The 24,188-nt window shown below is 40.1% G+C and overlaps 1 protein-coding gene across 2 annotated transcripts in view; it reads right to left on the reverse strand.

Annotated features, from left to right (window-relative positions):
• Window positions 1–4,732: 4,732 nt before the first annotated feature.
• MSANTD1 (Myb/SANT DNA binding domain containing 1) overlaps window positions 4,733–24,188 on the reverse strand; it is a 29,904-nt gene continuing 10,448 nt past the window's right edge. The window contains exons 1-4 of one of the 2 annotated variants that reach the window (XM_010212526.2): window positions 22,186–22,200; window positions 21,804–22,068; window positions 12,360–12,644; window positions 4,733–5,611 (exon numbers count right to left, since the gene is read on the reverse strand). In XM_010212526.2, coding sequence (XP_010210828.1) covers window positions 5,371–5,611; window positions 12,360–12,644; window positions 21,804–22,057 — 780 coding nt within the window. In that variant the 5' untranslated portion in view covers window positions 22,058–22,068; window positions 22,186–22,200 and the 3' untranslated portion in view covers window positions 4,733–5,370. Of the gene's footprint in view, window positions 5,612–12,359; window positions 12,645–21,803; window positions 22,069–22,185; window positions 22,201–24,188 lie in introns of those variants that run through there. The other variant, XM_088540032.1, reaches the window with a different exon arrangement.

Here is a 24,188-nt window from a genome sequence, read left to right on the forward strand (position 1 = left end):
TTAACTTAAAAACAAGAGAAGGCTTGTTTATACCTGTTTGAATAACGTTAACGTTGTGCAAGTTCACATGGACAAGGCTTATGTGTCCATAAAGCATACTGCATGTGAGTTAGTTATGTTGAATGAAAGATAAATTATAGTTAAACCTGTGCGGATAAAATGAGGATCACTGAGAGTATTCTGAAGTAGTTTTAATTAATTTTCTAAATATGTTTACTGTGCAATTCCTACAAGATTGATATTCCTATAGCCTCCCTTAGTGAAGCAAGCCTACTTCAAGCTGTGATAAGTACTCCTCGATATTTAAGTATGTAGCAAATCTTACAGCTTTAACTGTATGCACCAATTCATTTTTTCTTCTTACACTATATAGCAACCCAAAACTTACCACTAAGGTTAAACATGAGATGAGGAATTTAGAATTTTGATTGAAAAGGTTATAGAAAGGTTTAAAAATCTAAATTCAGGCATGTTTGACATTAAAAATTTTAAGAAATAATTGACAAATTTTTAAAACCTTATGAAAGAAGCACATTTTAAGAAAATTAGATTTAAGGAATTAAGAATTTAAAGGGAATAATAAAACTGATTGCAGATGATTGAAGGCAGTTACTTTTGCATAAGGTACTTGTAATTTCTTTAAAAATGTAACTTTAGTGCTGGACAACAGATTTGGATTCCAAGCACACCCTTTATTACATAGCAAATATCACAAGAAGACATAACTTTCAACCAGGATCAAACCCTAATTGTGGTAATTAAGAGCTACAGATAACTGGATTTTGTTCACATTGGTGACTGATATGGTTTTCAAAAAAATATACCTGAAATTAATCAGCCTCATTAGGAATGTGTTTCAACAAAACAGTTTAAAATAATCTGTAGAAAAATGAAAGATTTCCAACCTGAAAAAATATGCATATTATCATAATTTCATCCCCTAAATGGCAATGTGTTTTAAATGTTTCTGTTAAAACACTAAAAAAAGATCAATACAAAAGTTTACAAAAGTTTAATGATGTAGTCTCAAGCTTGCACACACAGGAAGCATGCTACCCATAAAATTAGGGGAAATAGATTAGCAATCTAGAGACCAGATGGTTGTATTTACTTGCTGACATAACACTGCCAAATGTTCCTAAGGTTCTTTTTCAAATTTTTCTTTCACGTTACATTATCAGCATAGGAACTGAGCCTGCAAACATATATGTACGCAGTTCAATAAAATCACGAATTCGAGTAGTCCTATTGACTTTACTGCAAGAGACTTAATTCACAGAACCAGGCTGTCACCTTAGGGTATGTCTACAGGGTTGTAAATACTCTCTGCCTGCCCTGAATTGTGCAGAGTAAATCTGGAAAAACTAAGAATAATAAAAATAATGTGTGTGCGATTTTCTGCTGGTTTTGGTACTTTGCAAGAGAGATGGCCATCTATGGAGCAAATGCTAAAAGACATTCCATGTCCATAAATACATTGCCTGTTTCTGGGTAAAACTTTAATTTGGCATAGCCTAAAGTAAACTGAAATCTTAAAATGATTTGCCAATTGAAAACCAATGAGAAAAAAAAATAAGTTAGTAACACACTATTTTAACCAGAAAATTATTACTGCCAACATAAGTTTATGTTTTATAATTTTAATGAGATTCTCTTATAAATTACTTAATTTCACTGATTTTTGAAAAATGAATTTGCTTCCACGTACTTGTCCAGAGACATTATTCTCTGATGAGAAAAGAAATGTCTGCCTTCTCCTCCCTGTAATTACTAGTTCTCACTGGGGCTAGTTTAGAGCTCCTTTTTCCAACACATTTTTTTCCATCTTTCTTGCCATCACCATTCTCCTCAATTGCTTGCATGTTCCCAAGCATCCCATTTTTTCGGGTTTCTTTTCATTACGTTTTTACATAATTCACAATGTCACCTGCCTCCAGGCACTCTATTTCCTCCCCTATTTTTTTGCACCATCTGTGCGTGTGTGTATATATATAACAGAGGCTCTTAATTTCCTGAAAGTGGTTTCATGCTGGGGTGACCCCGTTCTTGCCCTGCAATTAACCAGTTTGCTTTCCAGGGCTACAGTTTGTTGATCACACTTCCCCAAAGCCACAAGGGAGTTGCTTTAATGTCACAGCTACAGTGATAACCCACGATGTGCTCTCCTTGAATACATATGACACTCTCAGCTCCTTATACAGATACAAAACCAGTGTCCCAGTCTTGCAAAACCAGGAGTCCTACCAAGCACTTGAATTTAAGGCAAGTCTTTCAAGTAATAATTGGTTTGAACATCTCAAATATCCAGGTATCTTTACTTGCAGCTAACTGTCCCAAACAGATGAGATACGTTCCTACCTTCAAAAACAAAACCAGAAAAATTACACAGTTTTTCAAGTAAGTGTCCAAGCATTACCAAAACGAAGTGAACAGCAGCAAAAAGAAACTATGTTTAGGCAGGATTCTTTCAATCTATTGCCAAAAAGATATATAACACATGAAACTGTATTGGTTTACAGATTACTTTGGCATCCCCTGGACAAAAGAAAAGGCTATAACAGATAATCTGGAAGGGTCAAGAGAAAGTCTTTTGATAAAGAGATGAGGTTTAAAAAAAAGCTAAGTACTTAAAAATGGCTCTTTATGTAGAAATAAAATCTCTCAGCCTGCAAACAAACACTACCTCCTTTAATATAGGTACGTAAGACAAAACTCAGAGTCTATGAAATACTATGCCATTCTCATTCATCTTTAAGAAAAATGAACTCAAAAGAGACAACTAGCAAGAGAGGCAGCAGATGAATCCTTGCCTTCTGGCAGAACAGCAGAAGCGTTACTTTTCTGAAGATGGGCTGCATGGGTTCTCAGGGGTAAACACTGGAGAAGCAGCTAGATCACAGTGCTGAATCAAAAACAAATAGATATAAATTAAGCAGAAATAAACTCAGAAATCTTCTAAACTCCAACTTACCATTTGTAGAGCAGCTCTCCTCAGTTCTGGGGACAAAACACTGGACTCTAAGATGCAATTCCATATATTTGCTAAGGGGATTATGTGATGTGGTTGCTTGTAGTAGCAGGCAGGGAACCAGGAGCCTTCTTGCATTCCTGTGTCTATACAACTGTGGAATTATAATCCTCACTGCAATCGAGGAGTGGGGCTACCCACTCTGCTGTGCAAGTTGCCATTGCTATTGCACATTGATTGGATTTAATTACTACAAGATTGAAATAGATGAGTAAATGTTAGTTCCTGGGGAGTCAAGGTAGAGTTTCTTTTTAGATAAATGTCAGGAATCAGTACAGCATGGATAAGTCAGTCTGCCTGAGTCTATAACATCTACATCTGCAATGTGCCAAATGCCAAAAAGAAGAAACCACACAGCACATATTCCCTCCCTCCCCCAGACATGTGTGAGGCTGTCCCTAGAGGCATGCAGATCACCTAGAGGACTTTAGAGACAATCCTGGCTTCAAAACCGTTCTGCAGGCACAGAGGTAACGAGGTCTCATGATTCTCTTTCAGATGCAACTAATTCAACCTGTGTAGAAAAATACTAGAAATATTGGACTTCCACTTTTGCTAAATGTCAACAATATAAATTGAAATTACCTTTGCAAAAATCAGGCCTGATTGCCTTTTTTTTTTTTAAGTGCCAATCACCTTAGTAAAGGTGCAAAGGAAGAATTCTTGCATTTATTCTTAAGCAACCATCATTTCTAACAGCTCCATTTGCATCATGTGGTTATCATGATTTAAACGCTGTAGGAAGGGGCCACATTTACATACAATATTCATTCTTAATGTCACTGTGTCATTCTTAATCTTCATATGTAAAGGATCTTCTAAGGAATATTTTCACATATTATTAATTTGCTTGGTGAAGATAATCTTTATCTTATTGACTAGGTATAATTGCAAGTAAATTGGTCAGGCCTAGGTTTTAAATCACTACCACTAATTTAGATAACAATATGTTAGAGTATAAGGAAAATACAAACAGCTTCAAAGAGTCAAGAGAAGACATTGTTTAACAGAGAGAATGGAAAATCACCTGAGTTCCTACTGCTATTATTAAGTTCTTTACTTCTATATCTGAATCTAATCTTGGGTACTCAATCTTGCAAATACGAGAAATGTTTTTCAAAGAGCAAGCATTAAGAAATAGTGCATATGAAATTCTGCTGATGAATTTCTGAATTTCTGCTAAAGGCGATTTCAATGCCATATTTCATTATGGAATCAAACACTTGCTACTACTTCATCTTAACCACTTCAACATAATCCTTTGTGTCTTCAGCTCCCTCTTGTGGTATATGGTGATCCGCTTTATTGGCCACTCCTTAAAACATCTACTTGCCCACCAAAGTGGTTCTAGCAGCAAATACCAATCACTAGAGTTGAAAGTTCTTCCTAAATTCTTTCTTATATATTTCTATTTAAGTTCTTTGTATATATTTTGGACATGAGGACAGGAAATCTGCAATTAAGATTTTGAAACTTTGTTATCTCTCCCCATATTTTGCAGTGTCCCAAAACATACTGTCTGCCCAGCAATAATAAATACGGTTCTTCTTTTTATTTCATTTGATAGATATATATATATGTATATACACACATTACAATATTTTTCTTTTGTGATAGAGAATAAATGAGAGTTTTCCTTGCTGGTTGTTCATTAATTCAACAGATTCCAGTTAATAATGAAAAAATTATACATTTAATATCAAAAGCAACTTCAAGTATCTTCTATACATTTTAGTATTCAGTATATAGTAAGGTTGGTTCAGAGTTTTCTATTATTATCAAAAGTGTTTTTTTTTTCTTTTTTTTTTTTTTTACTATCATATCTTAAGAGTAATATTCCTATCAGGCATGGAGTTTAAACTGATATATCTCATGGTCCCAAGTAGCTCTTCACAAGAACCGAAGGTCACTTGTACAGTCACTGCATATGTTTCAAAACAGGGTTTACTCTTCTGTAAAGTCAAGATGCATGTTTAGAAATACACTACTCTGTCCTCCTACAGCAGGTCAGGATGCAGTCCTTGATGGGAAGCAACATAAAACACTGCTGTTAGTAAAACACTACCTGGCCTAGGCATAAATAGTACTGAAAAAGTTCCCAGAGCTACTCGTCCCTTAACCCTTCTGTATAAAAATACATCAACTTCGGCAATTATTGCACTCGTTTTCTCATACTGAATAGCTCTCATCTGCATTATCTCTTCTCTTTGCTTAACTAGGATTACACTAAGATTTGAATTGCCATGGAAAACCTGGGAATGGGGCAATAGACACACATAAGGTGTGCAATAAAGGGATGTCTATAATATCAGTTATAATCTCAGAGGCATTCACAAAGGAAACTAAACATTAGATTTGGAGATCATTTTCTCCAGTAGATTCATCATTCTCTCCTGTAGCTGTAAGCTTTGAACCTGAATGATGTTTTGCTGATCCAGAATCCTGCGCACTTCTCTACAGGTTTCTTCCATAGCTCTACTTAACTTCTTCTGTTCTTCCAACATGGCCTCCATTAGTTTTAATTTCTTCTTTTGGAAGCTGCAGCTTTGCATTTTTCTCTTCTTAACTGGTCTTTCTTCAGCTCTGAAAGATAAATATTTGTTATCTGTTAAACTCACATTAAAAAAAAAGTTAGAACTAAAACTCAATCTATAACTAAAGCTTGTTTAAAAAAAAAGAGTAAAAACGTTCCATCTCAATAAATTCCATCCAATAAATTCCATCTCAGCCTCATGTCAAAACTTAAATATTGTATAGAGTTCTTGACAAAAAAAAATAAAAAAAACTAACTTTTAACAAGAATTTTGCCTGCAGGGAGTGAGGCATAGTCTTTTCTTTTTATTTTGCCATTTCTTCCACAGCAAGTTTAAAAGCTGACTGGAAGAGACCTTTAGCTTATCTAGCTATTACATTTACTCCCGTTGTTATATTTTAAAGCATCCCCCAGTGAGGCTGATCCCAGTATGACATACTAGATATTTAGAGGTGGCATTTTAAGAGCTTGTTTTTTCATTGAATGCATTTACCAGAAATACAGTCTATCAGCCTCTCCTTTTCAGAGAAGCTGGCGAGTGCCCTCAAGGTGTGTAGCTCACACGGCTGCCCTAGCTTGGGGTGACAGTGCAAGAGCTCAGGCTTTTTACAGCTGCAGAATCCATTGACACGTCTGCTCCCTGCTTAGCGACACAAAGCATGCAAGGCAGGACACAAGATTTGTAACTCAACCTGTAATTTAAGGAAGAAGTAGCTTGCATGCTACTTCTTGCTTGCCTGTATACTAGGAGTATTGCTTCTATATGCTTGCTTACTAGAAGTGTGCTGGGCTGTGAAGGAGGGGGAACATCAGGTAACAAGCAGACATGCATGTGAACTACACACGTAAAAACGCCTTCGGTTACAGAGAGGCAATTTGCTTTTCAGTCCATGTCACTCTTTACCCATTCATTACTTTAGTGACTCCAAAATGGAGACCCCAAGATCAGGAGTATCCAGTGAGGGGCTGCAAAGCACCTTGAGGCAAACAGTGACCTCAGGCACGTTCTGCCAAACACAGGACCCTCTCTGGAAGAAATGCAGCAATGAGGTAACGCAGCTGCGAGCAGTGTGTCCTGTCAACACCCTGCAGGTGCCAGGGCATCCTTAACCGAGGTCATCAGCATCACCTGAAGAGCTGAGGAGAGTGTTTTTACTAATGTGAAGGGGAGGAATGCCACTCAGCTGTGGTAGACTTATAATTTCATGTACCTTGTCCTACAGGGTTGGCCTCAGCTGCTTTGTGCAACAGTGACGGTGGCATTCCAGTCTCTCAGCAAGAGAAAAAAAGTCAACCTAAGCTCCTGAAGCACTTAATGCTGCAAATATAGTGAAAAGATACAGTCCTTTCGACATTCAAGTGTGCAATAACCTAAAAAAGGGTGAGGTCTATAAAAAGAAACATGTGGATCAAATGAAATGCTCTTAAAATCTTGAAGGAAAAAAAATAAAAGCTTAGAATAGTCACTTGAACAAGATGACCAAACATGACAATCACATTTGATTTGGGGCATCAAAGATATGTGTCAATACATAAATAAATGCTGCTCTTTGCATATACTGTAGCCCAAACAATCCTTCAGCTGGTCACTGGGATTATCGTGGTTGCACATCCTGCAAAAAACCAGGATCTGTTTATTCCAAGGTTCCTGTCGCTGCACTCACACTGGTAGAAGCATGTACGCTTCTGTAGGAAGGACCTGGAATTTACAATCCTCTTTTCAGGCAAGACAGCTCTTGAAGGAGACCTCTTGAGAACAGGTTTACAAAGGAAGGAAAGTAGAATCTAAAGAACTTAACTGACAAGTAAAGAGCCCTCAGGGACATGGAATGATGCTAATGTCCAGTGATTCCTGAAGGAGTCACTTGAATCATGAAGTGTCTCCTAAGATACAGAGCCATTTCCCTCAAGAAATCTGAGGTCTCCTAGGCAGGGCCAGACAGCACTCTCCAGTGCCAGCATCTCTTGACAGCAGAGAGGTTGGAGGGAAGCAAGCACATAAGATTCAGCATTGAGCATCCCAACAGTATAAATACCCTGAAACAGTTTCATTCAGGACTACTTGCAGTTTGGAAGCCTCTAGGAACCAGCATGAATGATCAGTGAATGACAGAGAATGAGCAGTGTCTGCTGTAGCAAACACCCATCAGTTCCTGTTGCTGATTTTCTACATTGTGTTTCTGTGCAGCCAACACATGGGTAATGCTGAGGGGTGCAACAGATCCTGAGAGAATATCCGCACCTTCTGGGAAGGAAGCATTTCCACTCTATGAAAGGTCCAGTCCTGAGGGTAGCTTTTGAGGCCTGGAGATTAGAGAAGTCTGGAAAATGCAGGACCTCTAAGACAATCTACTGGTACTCTTGGGAGTTCACAGCAAATTGTCTCCAAGAGAACCGGCACGGATGTTTTCCTGAGCGCACAAGCATGGAAGAGCTTTGCTTTGGCACCAAGTTCCAAGCAGAATCTTGGAAAGCTAGTCCTAACAAAGGTCCAAACCAGTGAAGAAAAACATAGGATGAAAATGTTCCCCCTCACCTAGCAGGGGGGTGAACAGAACTGATGGTGTGTGCTGGAACCAGGCAGAACACAGCAAACCCACCAGATGCCACGAGGCAAACTGCCTTCAGGCTCAGATGCACGTGAGAGAGATCAGTTTCATTCACTGTTCAGTTAAAAAGTTCCTCAGTCGATTACCGACAACTCACCAGGGACGTGTGTGAACAACTAATGAAGCAGGAGTTAAGGATAACAATAAATAAATATTAGAGATGACACAAATATCTTAAGAGTGTGAGGAATGAGAACAAGAGCAACCTGGATATTTTGGTAAACTAGTTCATCCCAATACAGCCAAACACATTCAGGATTTAATGAGACTCTTCCTTGAAGCGTAGAGAAGAGCCAGAAAAATGGCTCGGAGGACGGGCAAAGCACCTTGCTGTGATAACAAGTCTGCACAACGAGTTACACATTACATAATGTGCACAACCTAAAGCTCAGATTTCTTTGTAGCTGCTGGATTTTGAATAGCCATAGATTAATATTAAAAAGATTAAAGGCCTTGCCAAACTGTTACCTCCTGTATTAGCATTCACACCAAATTTTAATGCACTTCAAGTTCTATTACACAATTCATATCTTGGTTAATTCATATTACCAATTCTTGCTGTTTCTGTGTATATAATCCTTCCGGTACCAAATAACTCAACCTACCTTTTCAAAAACAAAGAATACTGAAACATGATGTGATCATGGTTTACAATTACATCATGACAAAAAGCACAAAATATTGAAAGAACCTCCAATACAGTGAAAACTTAGTTACTTCCATTTATCTCAGCATATTAAAATTAGAAATAAAACACTGGTTTAAGCAAGAGATCAGTCACTAGAACAGATTTCCATAGGGATCTGTAGGGATTCTCTGTAATCTGAGTACATCAGAGCTACTGAATATCTAGTGGAAAATTTCCAACGAACAAATCACAGGAACAAAGAAGTGGAGGACAAGAGACATGGGGTTTGTGAGTGTAGCAGTCCACTACTAAAGGCAGCCACAACACAGGAATAAATTTTCTATACTTCACGTGAAAGTAATTGGATTCAATACATGGATTGTGTTTGAATATATATATGAAGTCTGTATAAAGTTCTGCTACTACTTTGACGATAATAAATAAGATTATAAATTAGTCTACGGTGTGGAAAAAAAGGCTTTAAATTAGATAAAATGTCATGTATATAGTTGCTAGAAATTTGGGGTTAATTTTTTTTTTTAAGCTACAGTCCAAGACTCCACCACATTGCATTACATTACTGACAATAATTCTATTACTGTGACATTTTTTATGGCTATTGCAATACAATGCAAGCTTTGTTGAAGCCCAAGAGCAGTGCTAGGACAAAACTGAACTAATAGCAGATGCCCCATTAAAGGGAAACAAGGATTCCAAATGTTTTTCCCATCTGGAAATTGCAATAAAAATTATTTGATCCTATGGAAATCATATTATCATTAACTAGAAAAATGTAAGCTTTTTTTCCAAGAAGCTCCTAAACTCAAAGTAAAATGCAAGGAAAATTAGTTTCAACTATTTTTAGCTTGATAGTATGTATGTATTGATTGAAGCATAAATCTTGACATCTTCCTCTATCATGAAAATAAACATTAAATCCAGTCATTTATGTTGTAACTTATCTATGTAGCCTCATAGGACATTCCAGGATGCTATGGAAAACACAATGCTTACACTCAAAAGCCCAAGTGCTTTGAAGGGTTGAGGGACAATACGAAGATTTTCAGAAGTTTAAATAAGACTCTAAATATATATGATATAATTTATATACATGTTATTTATATATTAAATATATGTATTCATTATGCATGTGTATATACACACATACATGCACACAAACACAGTTTGAGTTCTTTTCTATCTATTGTTGCCATAACATCATGATATTTACTATGGAGAACAAAACATTGTGTACACTTGACCAATCTGTGTATAATCTTTTTCATTAAGAAAAGGGTTATACAGTTGTAAAATGCACTATACTTCACAGAGATATATGTGCATGTTTTCCAAAATATTTGTTTTATCTATAGCTATAAAAGACAAAAATTGAGGCAGAAATTGGCCACCTGAATTGTTTTTCTCGATTCAAAATCCCAGTATTGTAATTAGGCATTTTTTTTAGCCTATCGGACTATCCAAGCAGTTTCTAGAGACAAGGCACTTAAAAAAATAAGATGTATCTACATTTGGTTTGCCAATTCTTTTCTTGCTGATTCGTTATTACCAAGTGTTTTTGATAGACAGTGCAACACACTAATTGTTTAAGCTGAAAATTGCTCCTTAACTCATGATTCCATTAGTGACCTCTAAAAGAAGCATATTTCCTGTCTTATCATGACAGCTCTAAGTGATTTCAACCCCTCATATCATCACTAGCAAGTGATATTTCAAGTGGTGGCTATAAGACGACCTCTTTTTTTTTCTCAACACAAATACACACCTGCACTTGAACTGATGAATACGACCGTATCTTGCAGTTAAATGAGATGCATGAGATTGAATTGCACAAAATTATAACCCCAGCAAACAACAACATGGTCAGATCACAGTGGCATTAGTAGTTGGGGAGCAGTGAAATACAGAGGCCCTGGTGGGCAGGCAGCCCCAAACCTGGTTTCACAGCCCTCCTCGCCGGACACCGGCATCGCTGCCACCTGGGCTCGTTTCCAAACAGGCTGAGCCAAGCTCAGATACTTTTCCAATACATTTTAGCCTCCAATTTCCAGACTTTTCACTACGGGGAGAATTCACAGAGTGGTTTAAGCCCACTTCACCTGCAAACAAGTGAGGCCAATGGCTACACACTTGTGCTTGATCAGCCTGGCTTGCGTGATGGTTTGTGCACACCCTGTGATGGACCCTGCTGTGGAGACCTCTCTCCTCCCCTCCTGTTCACCAAACCCAGCATCGGCCTGGACCTCTCCCCAAGCTGAGGTAACTTACTTTTTAAAATTACATTATTTATGTTAACATAGTGAATCTATGTGGTCTAGTGAATAAATATACCTCGTGTCTACAGCAAAGTGACCTTTAAGTTAGATATTAAATAATGTTAGCAGAAATGAAATTATGATTTGAGAAAAAAATCCTTGCATAAGAAATGTGACTGTGGAGCTTGCAGATTCTAAATCAAGATAGATGATGTATTAGGAATATCACTACTTAATTTGAACTAGGATTAAAAAAATGTTGCTTGTGAACAAAGAGGCTGCTACAGTTCTACAGTTATTCACAAAAATATATACTAAGGTACCAAGAATATGCAAAATATGCTATTCAAGCACCATTTCTTTGAATCACTGGATTTTTTTTACTCATCCAAAGTAGGCCTGGAAATAAATAATCCAAATTGGTTCTTCTTCTAGCTGAACAGCTTCTCAGTTGCATGACTGACAAACAATTTTATTGTTATAGTAAAAGGCTCATAGACCCATGACAAGGATCTATCTCCAGGATCAACTTTTTTTTTTCCCCCTGACAGAAAACTGTAATCAAGTCTTATTTTCACAGCACTCCGGATGAAAAATGAGACCAGTAAAGTCTAAATTTTGCATCAACTGTATAACCCTGCCTTTTACTAAAATAGTGCTTCCCAGAGAATTCTGATCTTATCAAAAAAGGAAGCACAAATTTGTATTTTCAAAGTTGCATTTGATTTGAAAAAGTGACATTCTCAATTATATTTAAAATGATTGTAATGTTCTTTCAAACTGCTTGAGTACCATAGCTCCAGTGTTCTCAGAAATATTTCGTTTCTATCTTTTTCACCATTTTAATAGCTGAAGTCAGTGAAATTTCATACTCATAAAATTCAATAGCACTAACAAAATCAAGACTAGATCAAGACTAAAGTACATCTAAGCAGTATGTTATATCTCTCATTGCACTGTGACACTAACTAGAGCATGGCCATGTCCATACTCCTATTACAAATATTCTTCCTCACGTGATCAGTGACATCCATGCTGAATTTTGGCAATAATACACGACTTTTTGCCCAGTCTTCCTACTCCCTTCCAGTCTCTCATGAAGGAAGGAAAGAAGTGACCTAGTTTAGTAAAATGGCTAAGACTGGACAATTTATCTCATTGATGATTTACAGAAATGCTACAATAGTCATCAGAGATAAACGTTCTAGGATCTTTAGGATCTTCCTTTTATATAGCACAGCTGGCTCATTCTGTGAAATATAAGAAAGGAAAAAGAATTAGATGGTACCTCAGCTTGTAAGAAAGTAAGCTGGATGAGCTCTCTGAGTGTTCATCTTCAAAGCACTCTTCCCTTCCTTCATATGTAAACTGGTTATATGGCAAGTACAGAGGTGTAGACTTAGCTGATGGAGACTGCGAGGCCTCCGTCTGTGATGTGGAAGGACCTGGCTGCTGATTTTCATGCATTTTCACATCGCTGTGGTCTGTCACTTTGGATAAGATCCTATCAATGGTTTTGTAGTAAGGCCAGTCAGGTGCAACCGTTTCACTGTCAGTCATACATTTTAATTTCCTGTAAGAAAAGGCACACGACATTAATGCTTGTTTTCCTCTAAGAGTCATTATAGTACTTACAGTATTCTCTCAAAACATTTGCTTTCATTGCAATTAGAAGTCAAAATGAAAATTGTTAATGGGACTAATAATTAGATTTTTTTTCTTTAAATCTCCATGCATATTTCCCCAGATGAGATTCAATACAAATAAAGGACACTACAGCTTCAAGTGGGAAGGGAAAAAACAACTACATTAATCATACAGTATATTTTCTTCCCCTTGGACCCTGCCATACTAACCAACCTGACAGTGCTCTAAAACAAGCAGAGCAGGGAGCACATTGCTGCCTTTATCAAACTGAGCAGTTATGGTAAGTCATTTCCTTCCACGTGTCGAAGAACAAATATTTATTTCCATTAAGAATACAAGTGTCTATAATTAGAATTAATATCCTTTTCCTACTATATCCTGAAAGCTCTGCATTGCTCTGGTGATCATCCTCGTGACAGCCATAAGATGTAGATTTCCATATACCTGTTGTGGAGCACAGATCGATGTAGGAAGAGGCATGAATTTCATTCAGTTATTAAAGAAAAGGCAAAAGCAGTTAATAATGCATTATAAACAGCATGTATTAAAACATCATACTGAAAAGAAGCGCATTATCCTTGGGGATAATCCCAAGGACATTACCTTGTCCTGTATGTGCATTTTATTACTTAGGTCTAATAGCATAAAGCTCACTCCAGTCCACTTGACACGCACTGTTGTTTGATTTGTTTTTACTGAGAAATAAAAAACTGAGGCCTATGTTAAGTTATGCATTTCAAAGCCTATGGGTATGGCATATGCATATGGGTAAGTTATGCATCTCAAAGAGACGTGACTGCTGAGACAGTCCCCAACTTTCTCTTCATTTGCCTTTCTCAGTTGGGCTCTTGGTACTCTACATCAAAGTGCAGTAAGGGAACAGAAGAGGAAAGGCCAGACCAATGGCAAATGCTTCATTTTTATAAGCTAGCCATTCAAATCAACAGCTGAACCAAATCCTGATTCTCCTAGCTAGGAAGAGGTTTCTATTCACAGAAAGAAAAAGGGTAAGAGCTATTCTTGGGCACCTGGCCCATCTCTTTTTCTTGAAGTATTTCACACACTTCCTCCTCAGAATCCATCCTGCCCACACCGGCTCTGCAAAGGATAGAATCAAATAACATGTAAACACGCTAAAAATGGATCCAAACTTAAAAGTGAGAACTTGAAGTTCTTCCTTTAAACAGCTCTCAGCCTAGAGGAAGAGAAAAACCATCGCTGAGGAGAGAAAGGAAAAATAGATTTGCTTAGACTTTAAAGCAGTTTAAGGATTCTTCTTTTCCTTTTTGCTTGTATTTGCAAGGTCTGATGAGCTTTTCCAGCTATTTGGAAATGCACATCGTCGTCCTGCATAGCAAAGCCTCCACAACCATCTGTATTTTTAAGCCCTCTATGCATTCCAAATTTTAATTTCATACATGTTTCACAACCTGCTGCTGCAATTTCATAGCCAGAAAATATGTAGTGCAACCTACATATGAATACATATCCATCAAGCACAGATACAAAACAGCTAAATACAAGCTTGACAGCAACTATCATTTAATATTGATTATTTTTACTTTGTTTAAGCCGTTTGCATTAAAAGCCTATCAATTATACCACCATAAACGCCTAACCAAGTCCACATTTCACATTGTTTTGTTCATCTTCCAGCACCCAATCTATCTTTCTTTTACAATGTTATTTTACAGTATTATCATCCTCGGCTGCTGATGACCATTCAGTCATTCCCATGGGGAACACAGCTGTACCAGTGTAAAGACCAGCAGCTACCAACTTCCCCAGATGTTTTTTGAGCCTTGGGAGCCACAGGACACTGTGCCACAGGGCAGGCTGCCTTCTGGGCTGTCAAGCAGGGCATTTAGGTCTTCATTAGCAGAGCTGCTACTCGGCTCAGCCAGTGCCCAGTCTGGGCACTGGACCACCTCAGGTGCAGGACTTTGGATTTTTCCATGTCAAATTTCCTGCCAGCTCATTCCTCCCACCTGCCTAGGCCCCTCTAGATGGCAGTCCTGCCCTCGTGTGCACAGCCTGCACCCTCACGCTGGGAGTCATCCGTAAAACACTGAGCAAGCCCTCCGTGTCTCGTGCTCCTCTGCTTGGAACGAGCCCCTAGGTCGAGTCCAAGCCACCAGCCACTACCCTTTGATCCTGGGATCCAGCCAGTTTTTCACCCCTCTAGCAGGCTATCCATCTGGAAAGTACTACCCCAAACTGCAGAAATGGATGCTCTGTGGAAAATAGCAAAGTACTTTCTACAGTCAAGCTAGATGACACCCCCTGCTCTCCCCTCATCATACACCTCGTCATTTAATCACAGAAGGCAATCAGGTTGGTCAGATACGTATGACTTACTCTTGGTAAATCCCTTCTGGCTATTCCCAGTCACCACCAGGATTACTCACTCTACAACCCTGCCAGGAACTAAAGGGAAGCTGAAGAACCTGTAGTTCCCTGGGGGGTCATTCCTGCCCCTTTGAAGATGGGTGCACCTTTCTTCAGTCTTCAGGGCCCTGCCTCAATCCTTGTGACTTCTCAAAGCTGATCTCTGCCTCTGTCCTTCCACCACTGGTAGTTTCTCTGTTCCTCTAACCCTGTTCCAGGAGCAAAAGCCTGGGGGAGCTGGTCAGTGAAGACCCACACAGAGGCAGCACTGAGTATCCTGAGCCTTATTATTTGCAGCAGAAGTCACTAAATCACCCACCTCATTCAGCAGGCACACATTCAGCACACATTCTCCACATTTATTCTTTTACTGCTAATACAACACCTGAAATACAGCAGTAAGCAACTGCTACTAAAAGAATATGTGGTCTAGGCCCCAAACCAAGGCAGCTCCAAGTATCATGCCTTGCTTTGAGTCACAGATGCTAACGACCATTCCAAACACATTAGCTTTCAGGTGTTAATTTTGCACTGGAACAGCACTCTCCCTTTAGCACGGTATATTAGACCAGTCTGAGCTAAGTGTTGATATCCTGAGCAAATTTGTCAAGAGCAGGATTCTTGTCTGAAGAGGTTAGCACTTTGTGTTCTGGGTTTGAGCTCAGACGTGCACCTGGGCCGCCACTCACGACAAAGCTGTGACGCCCACACAGCTCTAGGGCTGCAGCTACGTAAAGCCAGACATCTCCCTGACCTAAAGGCATCGTATGGGCACCAGTTCTTCCAGCCCTAGGGTGAGAAAAGTGGCCACTGTCACGAGGTGTGCAGGTAAAGTTTGTTAGCTTAGAGGCAGGGCCAGCAGCAACTATCTGCCTGTATCGAGTTGGCTCCTCTGTAAAGAGAAAAGTGTGAAATCACACAGAATCACACAGAAATGGATGGAGAGCAGAAAATAAGGAGACAAGGAGTTGTCAGTACTTTGGAAAAGCAGCAGGAACACCGTCGGTGGAGGGAAGCAGAGGAAATGCACTGGAACAGTGGTGGTGTTTTGTTCCCAGAAGGACAAAACAAACAAACAAAATCAAATAGCTAACCTGGCCACATTGATATCAAGTCTCTGGATTCACAAATTTTACAGTGTTTTCTTCTGAAAATGACAGAGGATTTCAGAAAACCTAGCAGGACAGCTGAGATTTCTTGCCTGTAAACATAAGCCCAGCAGAACCAAACAGAAGTCAGAGACAAGATGAATTAACTCACTTAACTCAGTCCTCATAAATCACAGCAGGTCTTTGGTTACATCCAAAATGCAAAGGTTTTCATAAAGAAAAGGTAAAGCAAAATGAGACATTCGTACAGAAACAGGACAATAGCAAGGTTGGGACACAATAGTTATGAGAGAGGAAGATGAGTTTAACATTCAATATTGGTCAATGCTGAGTGAATGAGTCAGGGAGAGAAGTAAGTAGGAAACAGGTATAGGAAAGAAAAGCTCAGAATCTGCAAAATAAATTCATGATGATTTTATTCGGCATAGCAGTTCTGTTGCTGTATCATGAGACTCCGTTAAACTCTGCCTGGAGAAGAGGCAAATACCCAGGGATCAAAGTTGAGTTTCCAGTGGACATACATCTCAAGTATGAAAAACTGTCACCTGCTTAATCTGAAATGTGGTTGTCCATTTCACTGTGGACACGTGAATGAATAAATGGGCTCTGAGGTCCTCCTGAACTTACTACTGAGTGGACTGAGACACCAGTTCAGCAATTTGTGCTGCCATTGAGCTTTTTTCAAACTATATCTCTGTGCTTATTAATCTGCCTTCTAAATTTAAAACATTAAAATATTATGTTCTAGAGAGATTTTTAAAATCATGATTTAGCCAGTAAAAACATGCAATATATAATTTGCCTTTCCTCTCATTGCTCAACACACGATTGCTTTATTATTATTATTATTACTACTGTATTTGGTATTACTACTTGCCTTAAGGAATGGATACAGGATTCATCTCCTGGGGTTTGTGAGAAAAGCTTTCAAAATAAATAATATATAACAAGTGTTCACGAACCAATCCATGGTGAGGGAAAGAAAGATGTATGAAAGTACAGTACTTAAGTTGTGCATCTGCTATAAATTATTGAAATTGAAGAGAAAGCTGGTAAAATATTCAAATTTAACTTTCTGCTGTAATTTGGCTGCACTTATCTTTGATCATTTGCTGTAGCAAAGGTCAAATATTCCAGTTGCTTAATGTCACAGAACATAGCAATGAATTACACAGGCAACAGTGTTTAATTGCCATCATGTACACATGAAAATAAAAAATTAGACTAATCTTTTATTCAAATCATGAGACTGATTCAAATTTACCAATCATTAACATTAATTGACTGCAATTCAAACCAAAAAGCAACAGCTGCATCCTGCTGCCGAGGCTTTGGGGAGGGCGATGCTTTTGAATATAATAAATTTGCATTTACACAGTTCTTAGTTTTAAACATCAGAAGAAATCAGTCAAAACTGCAGACCACTGTGCAACCTCTGCAAACCCTGTATAATTTTTTTACAAGCCAGTGCCTATTATGTCAGTGGAAATAGAACAACAAGAGATCCACGGCGCCCTCAGACACGCAGATCAGTGTATTAGCAGTGACAGGAAAGTGGTTGCTTTTAGAAGGAGCAATTCCAGGGCTCTGTGCCGAATGCCCCACGTAGCCCACGCGGAGGGAAGGGTCCAGCACGTGCTCTAAGTGATGCTGAACCACAGGAGGGGGCCGCTCAGCGCAGCCAGACTCTGGATGCTGATTTTGATGCCTTCCTCCTCCAAGGAACATAAATAGGGAGTTCATGTAGCTCCCTGCACACGTGTCTTTAAAGCTGGATATTAAATCCTGGCGGGCTGATCTATCCACAGCAGCAATATCAGATTCCTCTGCCATTCCTGAAAGGACAATTTTACCCCAGTGCACCTGCAATTTTTCCTGCCACCTATGGCCCTGTGCGGAGTTTTCCACCCAGTCAAGATAACTATTTTCCACAGTGGATGAAATGGCCCTTCAACGTCCTGCAACCTCACTAAGAGTTATTTTAGTATATATTTTGCCTGAAATAGTCTGCTCCAAATGCACTTGGCCTAGCTATAGTAATGCAGGGGACCTCAGAAAGGGCTACCAGAGCAGCCCGGTGTTCCCCGGTCTCTCTTCAAGAAATGTTTTGATGGGCTGTTCTAAAATAGTTCTCCCTTTTTTGCCAGCCAGTAATAACCTCAAAACCCATTGTCTTTTATAACTATGTCTAATTTGAAGACAAATAATCCTGGCATTTTATTTAATAAATACGTGATCCTTAGTTAAAAAAAAAAAAAAAAAAAAAAAAGCACAATCTACTACTCTCTTGGTCTCAGGATGTTCAGTGGCAATAAGTTGCACATGCTGATGATGCAGTGATCCAAATTTATAGGACTTTGGTTTTACAGTTCTCATCTTGCAATTTCAGTAAATAACTTCCTGAATCACGGCAAGAGAAGCACCTGATTTATAACCTCAAAATCAGTTTTTATGCAGCCCTACACTCATTTCTATTTATCTGCCTTCATCCCAAGCAAGTCACAAACTTTTCTATTTTCTCTTAACAAGGAAAGCTTTCCCCCCTCATCCTAACCATGTTTTCTCAACATCTTCTTTCTCTTGTCACCTCTTTGAAATATAGGGCAAGTCAGAAATAAACACAGGAATCCAAGGAGGAGATAAATGAGGATGACATAAAATAGGTTTATATAATGACATTTTAACATCTGAATAATACAATCATCCTAAAATTACTTTTGAGACAGAAAGAAGCTCACATGGACTAAACTTTGATCTGGCAGCACAGAATTCCAGGCACAAATTAAAAGGTAGCCAAGAGCCAAGGCACGTGCTCGGTCTGCCAGCCCTTGCTGGGCTCTGTGCTGCAATGAGCAGGAGCGTATTTGTATTAACTGCAGCAACTGCAGAAGTACTGGATGAGAAATGCTCCTCCCTCCCTCTGTATAATGCTCCTCTTCTCCTTTTGATTTCTTCTGCACAATGACTAATGGCTTTCATTGTGCAACGTAAGCAAAACACTATTTATAAGATTAGATTTTAAAATGCTATGCAATCCGCAGATTGGAAAGCACCATTATAAATGCATTCACTGTTAAAAACTAGTTTTGTATTTTGGATCTTTTAAAGTTTCAGATCGTTAGTGTCTGTTTCAGGAGATGTCCCAAGATACAGTTTGCCAGTGATAACACTTTCAACAGCAAACTCGGTTAACAGGACGAGCGGAAGTGTTTAAATACTACTTTTTGTTTTATAATATACAAAATGTGTATGGGCACAAAGGTAGGTACGTGCAGCAGTTTGTAGAAAGGATATTTTTACTTTTCTGTATGAAATCAAGGCCTGTTAACATACAGGATTATTACCTGGGCCCAGAGTCTAACCAGATGCCCCTACCAATCCTGCAAGCGGGGCCTCCTTCTTGCACGTCACCTTCAGTGAGTCACCAGCACTACAAAATAGCGCCCAAAACCTGCCCGCCGCAGGATGCCCTTTCCCCAAAACCCGCCCGCCGCAGGACGCCCTTTCCCAGTGCATGGCAGAGCGCAGTGACGACGCACTGAAACGCACCGCAGTGACGAGGCACCTTCTCCAGGCGTCCTCCAGGCACCGAAAAGGGGATTTTTTAGGTGCCTTAAGGCAAAGCGTGGAATTAAGAGCATTTTAAGTGTCACCGTGGTGCTTGCCATCCTCACATCCTAACAAAAACTGCAGACTCTAAGTCAGCGCTTGTGCTTGTGCCCATGCTTTCTACACCACCTCCAAGCCGGCAGCAGCGCCTTTGCATGGGAACAAACAGTAAGAAAGCTGCATTTCCCCACATTTTCGAGCCCACAGAGCAAAGCACCAGCATGACTGTGCAGGGCAGTTTCCTACCTCTCCTAAATTGGCCTCCTCATCAGTGAGCTGCAGTGCCCTTGCAAGATAGGGCAGCAGGACAACGTGCATCAGAGGCCACCTGAGAAGTTCACAGAAGCATCGTGGGAAGAAAAGCAGGAATAAAAAAAGGGCAACGTTTCCGCACACACACGCAGAGCGTGTACGCGAATGATTTTATTTCTTCCCTTCCCCCGATGCAACTTTAAAGCAAAAACACTAATGGGAAAAACGGAGACAGCCAGACTGATGATAAAATTGAAAATTTCAAACAAAGGCTGACTGAAATAACCTACTGCTCTTGGCAATTACGTGACTTAAAACACTGCGCAGCGCCATTCCACACCTGTAAAACCTCGGAGGAAGGAGCCGCGTTTCTCCGTGGGAGGCCAGGGAGGCCGCAGAGTGGAGGCCAGGCCTCAGCGCCGGAGAATCGCGGGCTGAGCCCAAAATACGGGCACGAAATACGCCCTGACTTCCAGCTTTCTCGCCTGCAGTCTTCGTAAGGAAAACTGCACGGATTATGCAGGGTCAGCGTAACATTTTGAAGACATCAGGCTTTGAGGCAAAATATCAAGCTCAATAGTACGGAGAATGATCTTAAAGATTATGCTTGGGGATCCTGCAAACGTAGCAGGAGGACACTCTAAGTTGAGGGGTTTACAGGATTTCCCCTAGTCTCCTGTTTGAAGAGCAGAGGCTGCACTGAGCCCAGTGAGGTGCCTCGCAGGAAAGCCAGCAGTTTTAACATGGTTGCCTGCTGTAATAACCTTTTTTATTATTAATACGAGCTTTGAGGAGCGATTAAATAAAAGAGTCACATATTTGATTTTCTGGCATTACAAGCACATAGCTGCAATCACCGCGCAGGATTTGTGGTGTGAGGCAGTTTGTGTCTCACGGAGATAAGAATTGGAAAAAAAGGGGGGGGGGGGCGGAAAGGAGATATGCAAATATTCCTGTGCATCCCCCCTCGCAAGGACACACGCACAAACGCCTCCCGTTTTCCACAGGCAGCTTCCCCCGCTGCCCGACACCGCCTGCGCCGGGGGCGGCCTCCCAGGCACCTCCGGCCTCCCCCGGCGCGGAGGCAGCACCGGGGGCGCCCGGGCCCGGCTCCCCGGCGGGGGCTGCCGCGAGCGGAGCAGCGAGTGTCACCCCGCAGCGAGCCCGGCCCCGCGCACTGTAACCCTGCACGCTCAGAAAGCACCCCCCCCCCCGCCAAAAAATTCTTTTTTTCGAGGCACGGCATTCCCAAATACATTATTTTGCATTTTTTAACTTTTCCTCCCAAGCCCCATTCTCACTGGCCACTTGGAACTGCAGTAGTTTCTCCTGCAAGGAGCTGCTGCCAAGCTAACACAATCAGTCCCCTCAGCAGAAAGGAGGGAGGAAAAAAACAGAAAAGAAGCGAAAAAATAACCCAAAATAATCAGTTTTTACCACTAAATACATTCCCACCCCTCTATCTCATAGCACGGCAAGTTAATTACAAAGAAGCAAAGTTGTCCCAGAGTTTGAAATCAAAGGGGGTGGGGGGTAAAATTAACAATGACGTAACAGCACTGGCAAGAGAGAATTTTAAAAGCGATACGAACAATCTTTAATCTTTTATCTACAGATTTCCTTCTATAGAAGGCGACTTCTTTCCCAAAGGCAAATAGCACTGCGGTGCCCCCGCTAAAATCTCTTAAAAGAATAAAGGAAAAAAAAAAGAAATAACTGGAGCTTACCTGTACTGGAATGTCATATTTGTAATTTTTATCTTTATTTCCTCTCCGTGGCGAATTTCTCCCGTCATTTCAAAGAGTTTGTTAGCCATTTTCTCATAAACTTTGGCATTCCTTTTAGTTTGTTTCAGTTCATCAAAAAATTCTTCCCAAACCAGCATTAAACCTCTCATTTCTGCATCAGTCCAGTTTCTGGCCCTTCTGTGTTTCTCAGTCTGAGAAGAAACAATGTAACTGGGAATTTCTGCTGCAGCCATTGCTGACTGACCTAAAAGGGTTTTAAAAGAGGACACTTAATATAGATTGAGTTTTTAGTTTAGGTTTTTGTAGTGCAAGACATGCATATGTGGATAAAGAATTTGAATGACAAGAGAACATATGAAACCTTTTTGCAACAGCTTGAAGCTTGAGTGCACAAAATGGGGCCTACATCTGACAGGCAGGAATTTAGTTAAAAGCTTTTAAACAGAGAAACGTCATTTTGATGTCACGTTTCCATAGCAACAGAGCAACTGCATAAGCTACAACAACAAAAACCTTTTAACTGAAAGCCAAAGAATCAGGACAAAGTTGACAGGCCATCAATATTAAAGCTTTTAAACACTTTAGGTTTAACAAAAAAAAGATCTATGCAGCCTTTGAGAAGCTACTTTTAAGTTTCTACTTCTTTTTAGCTCTCCCTTACCTTTTAGGCAGACAATCTGCTGGCGGGGGGTCATGGTCGCCTGAACGAGCTTTTAAGTTGCGCCTTGACAGACTCTCTAGGAGGTTGCAAGGGCTGAGGCCGTGTACACACACAAAAAAAAAAATAAAGCCAAAAAAAAAAAAAGCTTTTTTTGCACCGATATTCTGCAAAAAGCTCCAGCCAGCTTTATGAAAACTCTATCTCTCTAACCTAATAAATGTTTAAGCAGGCAGGCTCATTAAAAAGGTGCCTGCATCTGTTTTTAAGACCATGCACAAAACAGTATTTAAGTGTTTAAATATATATAGAAATGCATATGCAGTTTTAATGTAAAGCCACTTTTTCCTTTTCCCTCCCTGAGATGTTTTGCTGCTGATAAGCACATACTGCAGTCCTGTCAGGATGAATTTGCCTTTGTAGGTATGTATTACTGTATGTGTATTTTCCATTCCCAGTAATTTAGATGCTATTTATGCAGCCCGTGTTCTGCCTTAGGACTGCAGCAGAAGCATTTCACCTGCTTTATGGGGAACCTAAAAGGATTATTCAACGAGTTAAAAAAGGCTGCGAGACGCTTAGAACTGCGAATAAATTGCTTTGCTGTAAAACAAGCATTTGGAGCTGCTTTCTCCACAGGGCTACATCCTGCCCGCAGTCGGAGCGGAGGGGCAGCGCCCGTTCATCCCGTTGGACCGTGCGGCACAACGTGGGCCAGCACGCGCGGCGGCGCCGGGAGCCGGGACCGGACACGCGCCGGCCGCGCGGCGAGACGCTCCTGCCCTGCGTTCCACGGGCAGCCCTGTTACGTAAATATTAATAAATAAAGAAGGCACGGACCTTTATTTGTTATTATCTTTTCTGTTTCAGCATATAACAGCAATAAGGACCTCACTGCAGGGCATTTCCTGAAGATTAATGACAGGCAGGGGTTAATGGCCTGAGGCTCACCCAGTCAGTCGTTAATCCCCAGGAAATGTTCTGTGCCTCAATCCTTAATGCTTAAGTATCCTATAAATTGTAAGTCTTCTCATAACCACATCCTTGATCTTAACAATAGTTTAAAAATGCACAGCTTGGTTTGCATCCTGGAGATGGCAAAGGGAGCACATAATGTTCCTAAAAGGTAGGCTAATAAAATTTGCAGTCTCCTTGCCTTCTTCCCATTTTATTTCTTCTATTGTTTATTACAAATGGCACAAAAATGCACCATAGAATAAGGGGGGGAGGGAGGGAGGCAGGGAGGAATCAGATCTACTGTATATAAGAGCTCCCAGTGGTCTAACCCTGAACATGTCTCTGTTAGAAATATACCTGCTGAGTCACTGGCATCCTTAGGAAAAAAAAAAAAAAGAAAGAAAGAAAAAAACAAAAAGGCTTCCAAACATCTACTTTTAACTACTAATATAACAGCCTAGCAACTATTACCTTTAAAAATGTGTAAATAGCAGCATATGTTGTCATGATGATCTCGCATGGCTTGTCTCTTGGGTGGCCAGCTGGGAGACATCACATGACCAGGGGACAGATGGTGGTCAGAAGAGGATCAGCTGGTGACAGGTTCATTTTATTAATTTATTGTTTTGTTTTGTTTCGAAATACCCATCACTTAACCTTGGGTTCCACACATCTAAATCAATAAAAACCTACCAAATTCCATGGACTCCCTTTGCAGCCAGCGACAGGGGGTCAGCAGGGCAGATTTA

Source organism: Tinamus guttatus, unplaced genomic scaffold (assembly GCF_059628265.1).
Source record: "Tinamus guttatus ecotype Peru unplaced genomic scaffold, ASM5962826v1 Tinamus_guttatus_pri_ptg000052l, whole genome shotgun sequence".
Taxonomy (NCBI): Eukaryota; Metazoa; Chordata; class Aves; order Tinamiformes; family Tinamidae; genus Tinamus; species Tinamus guttatus.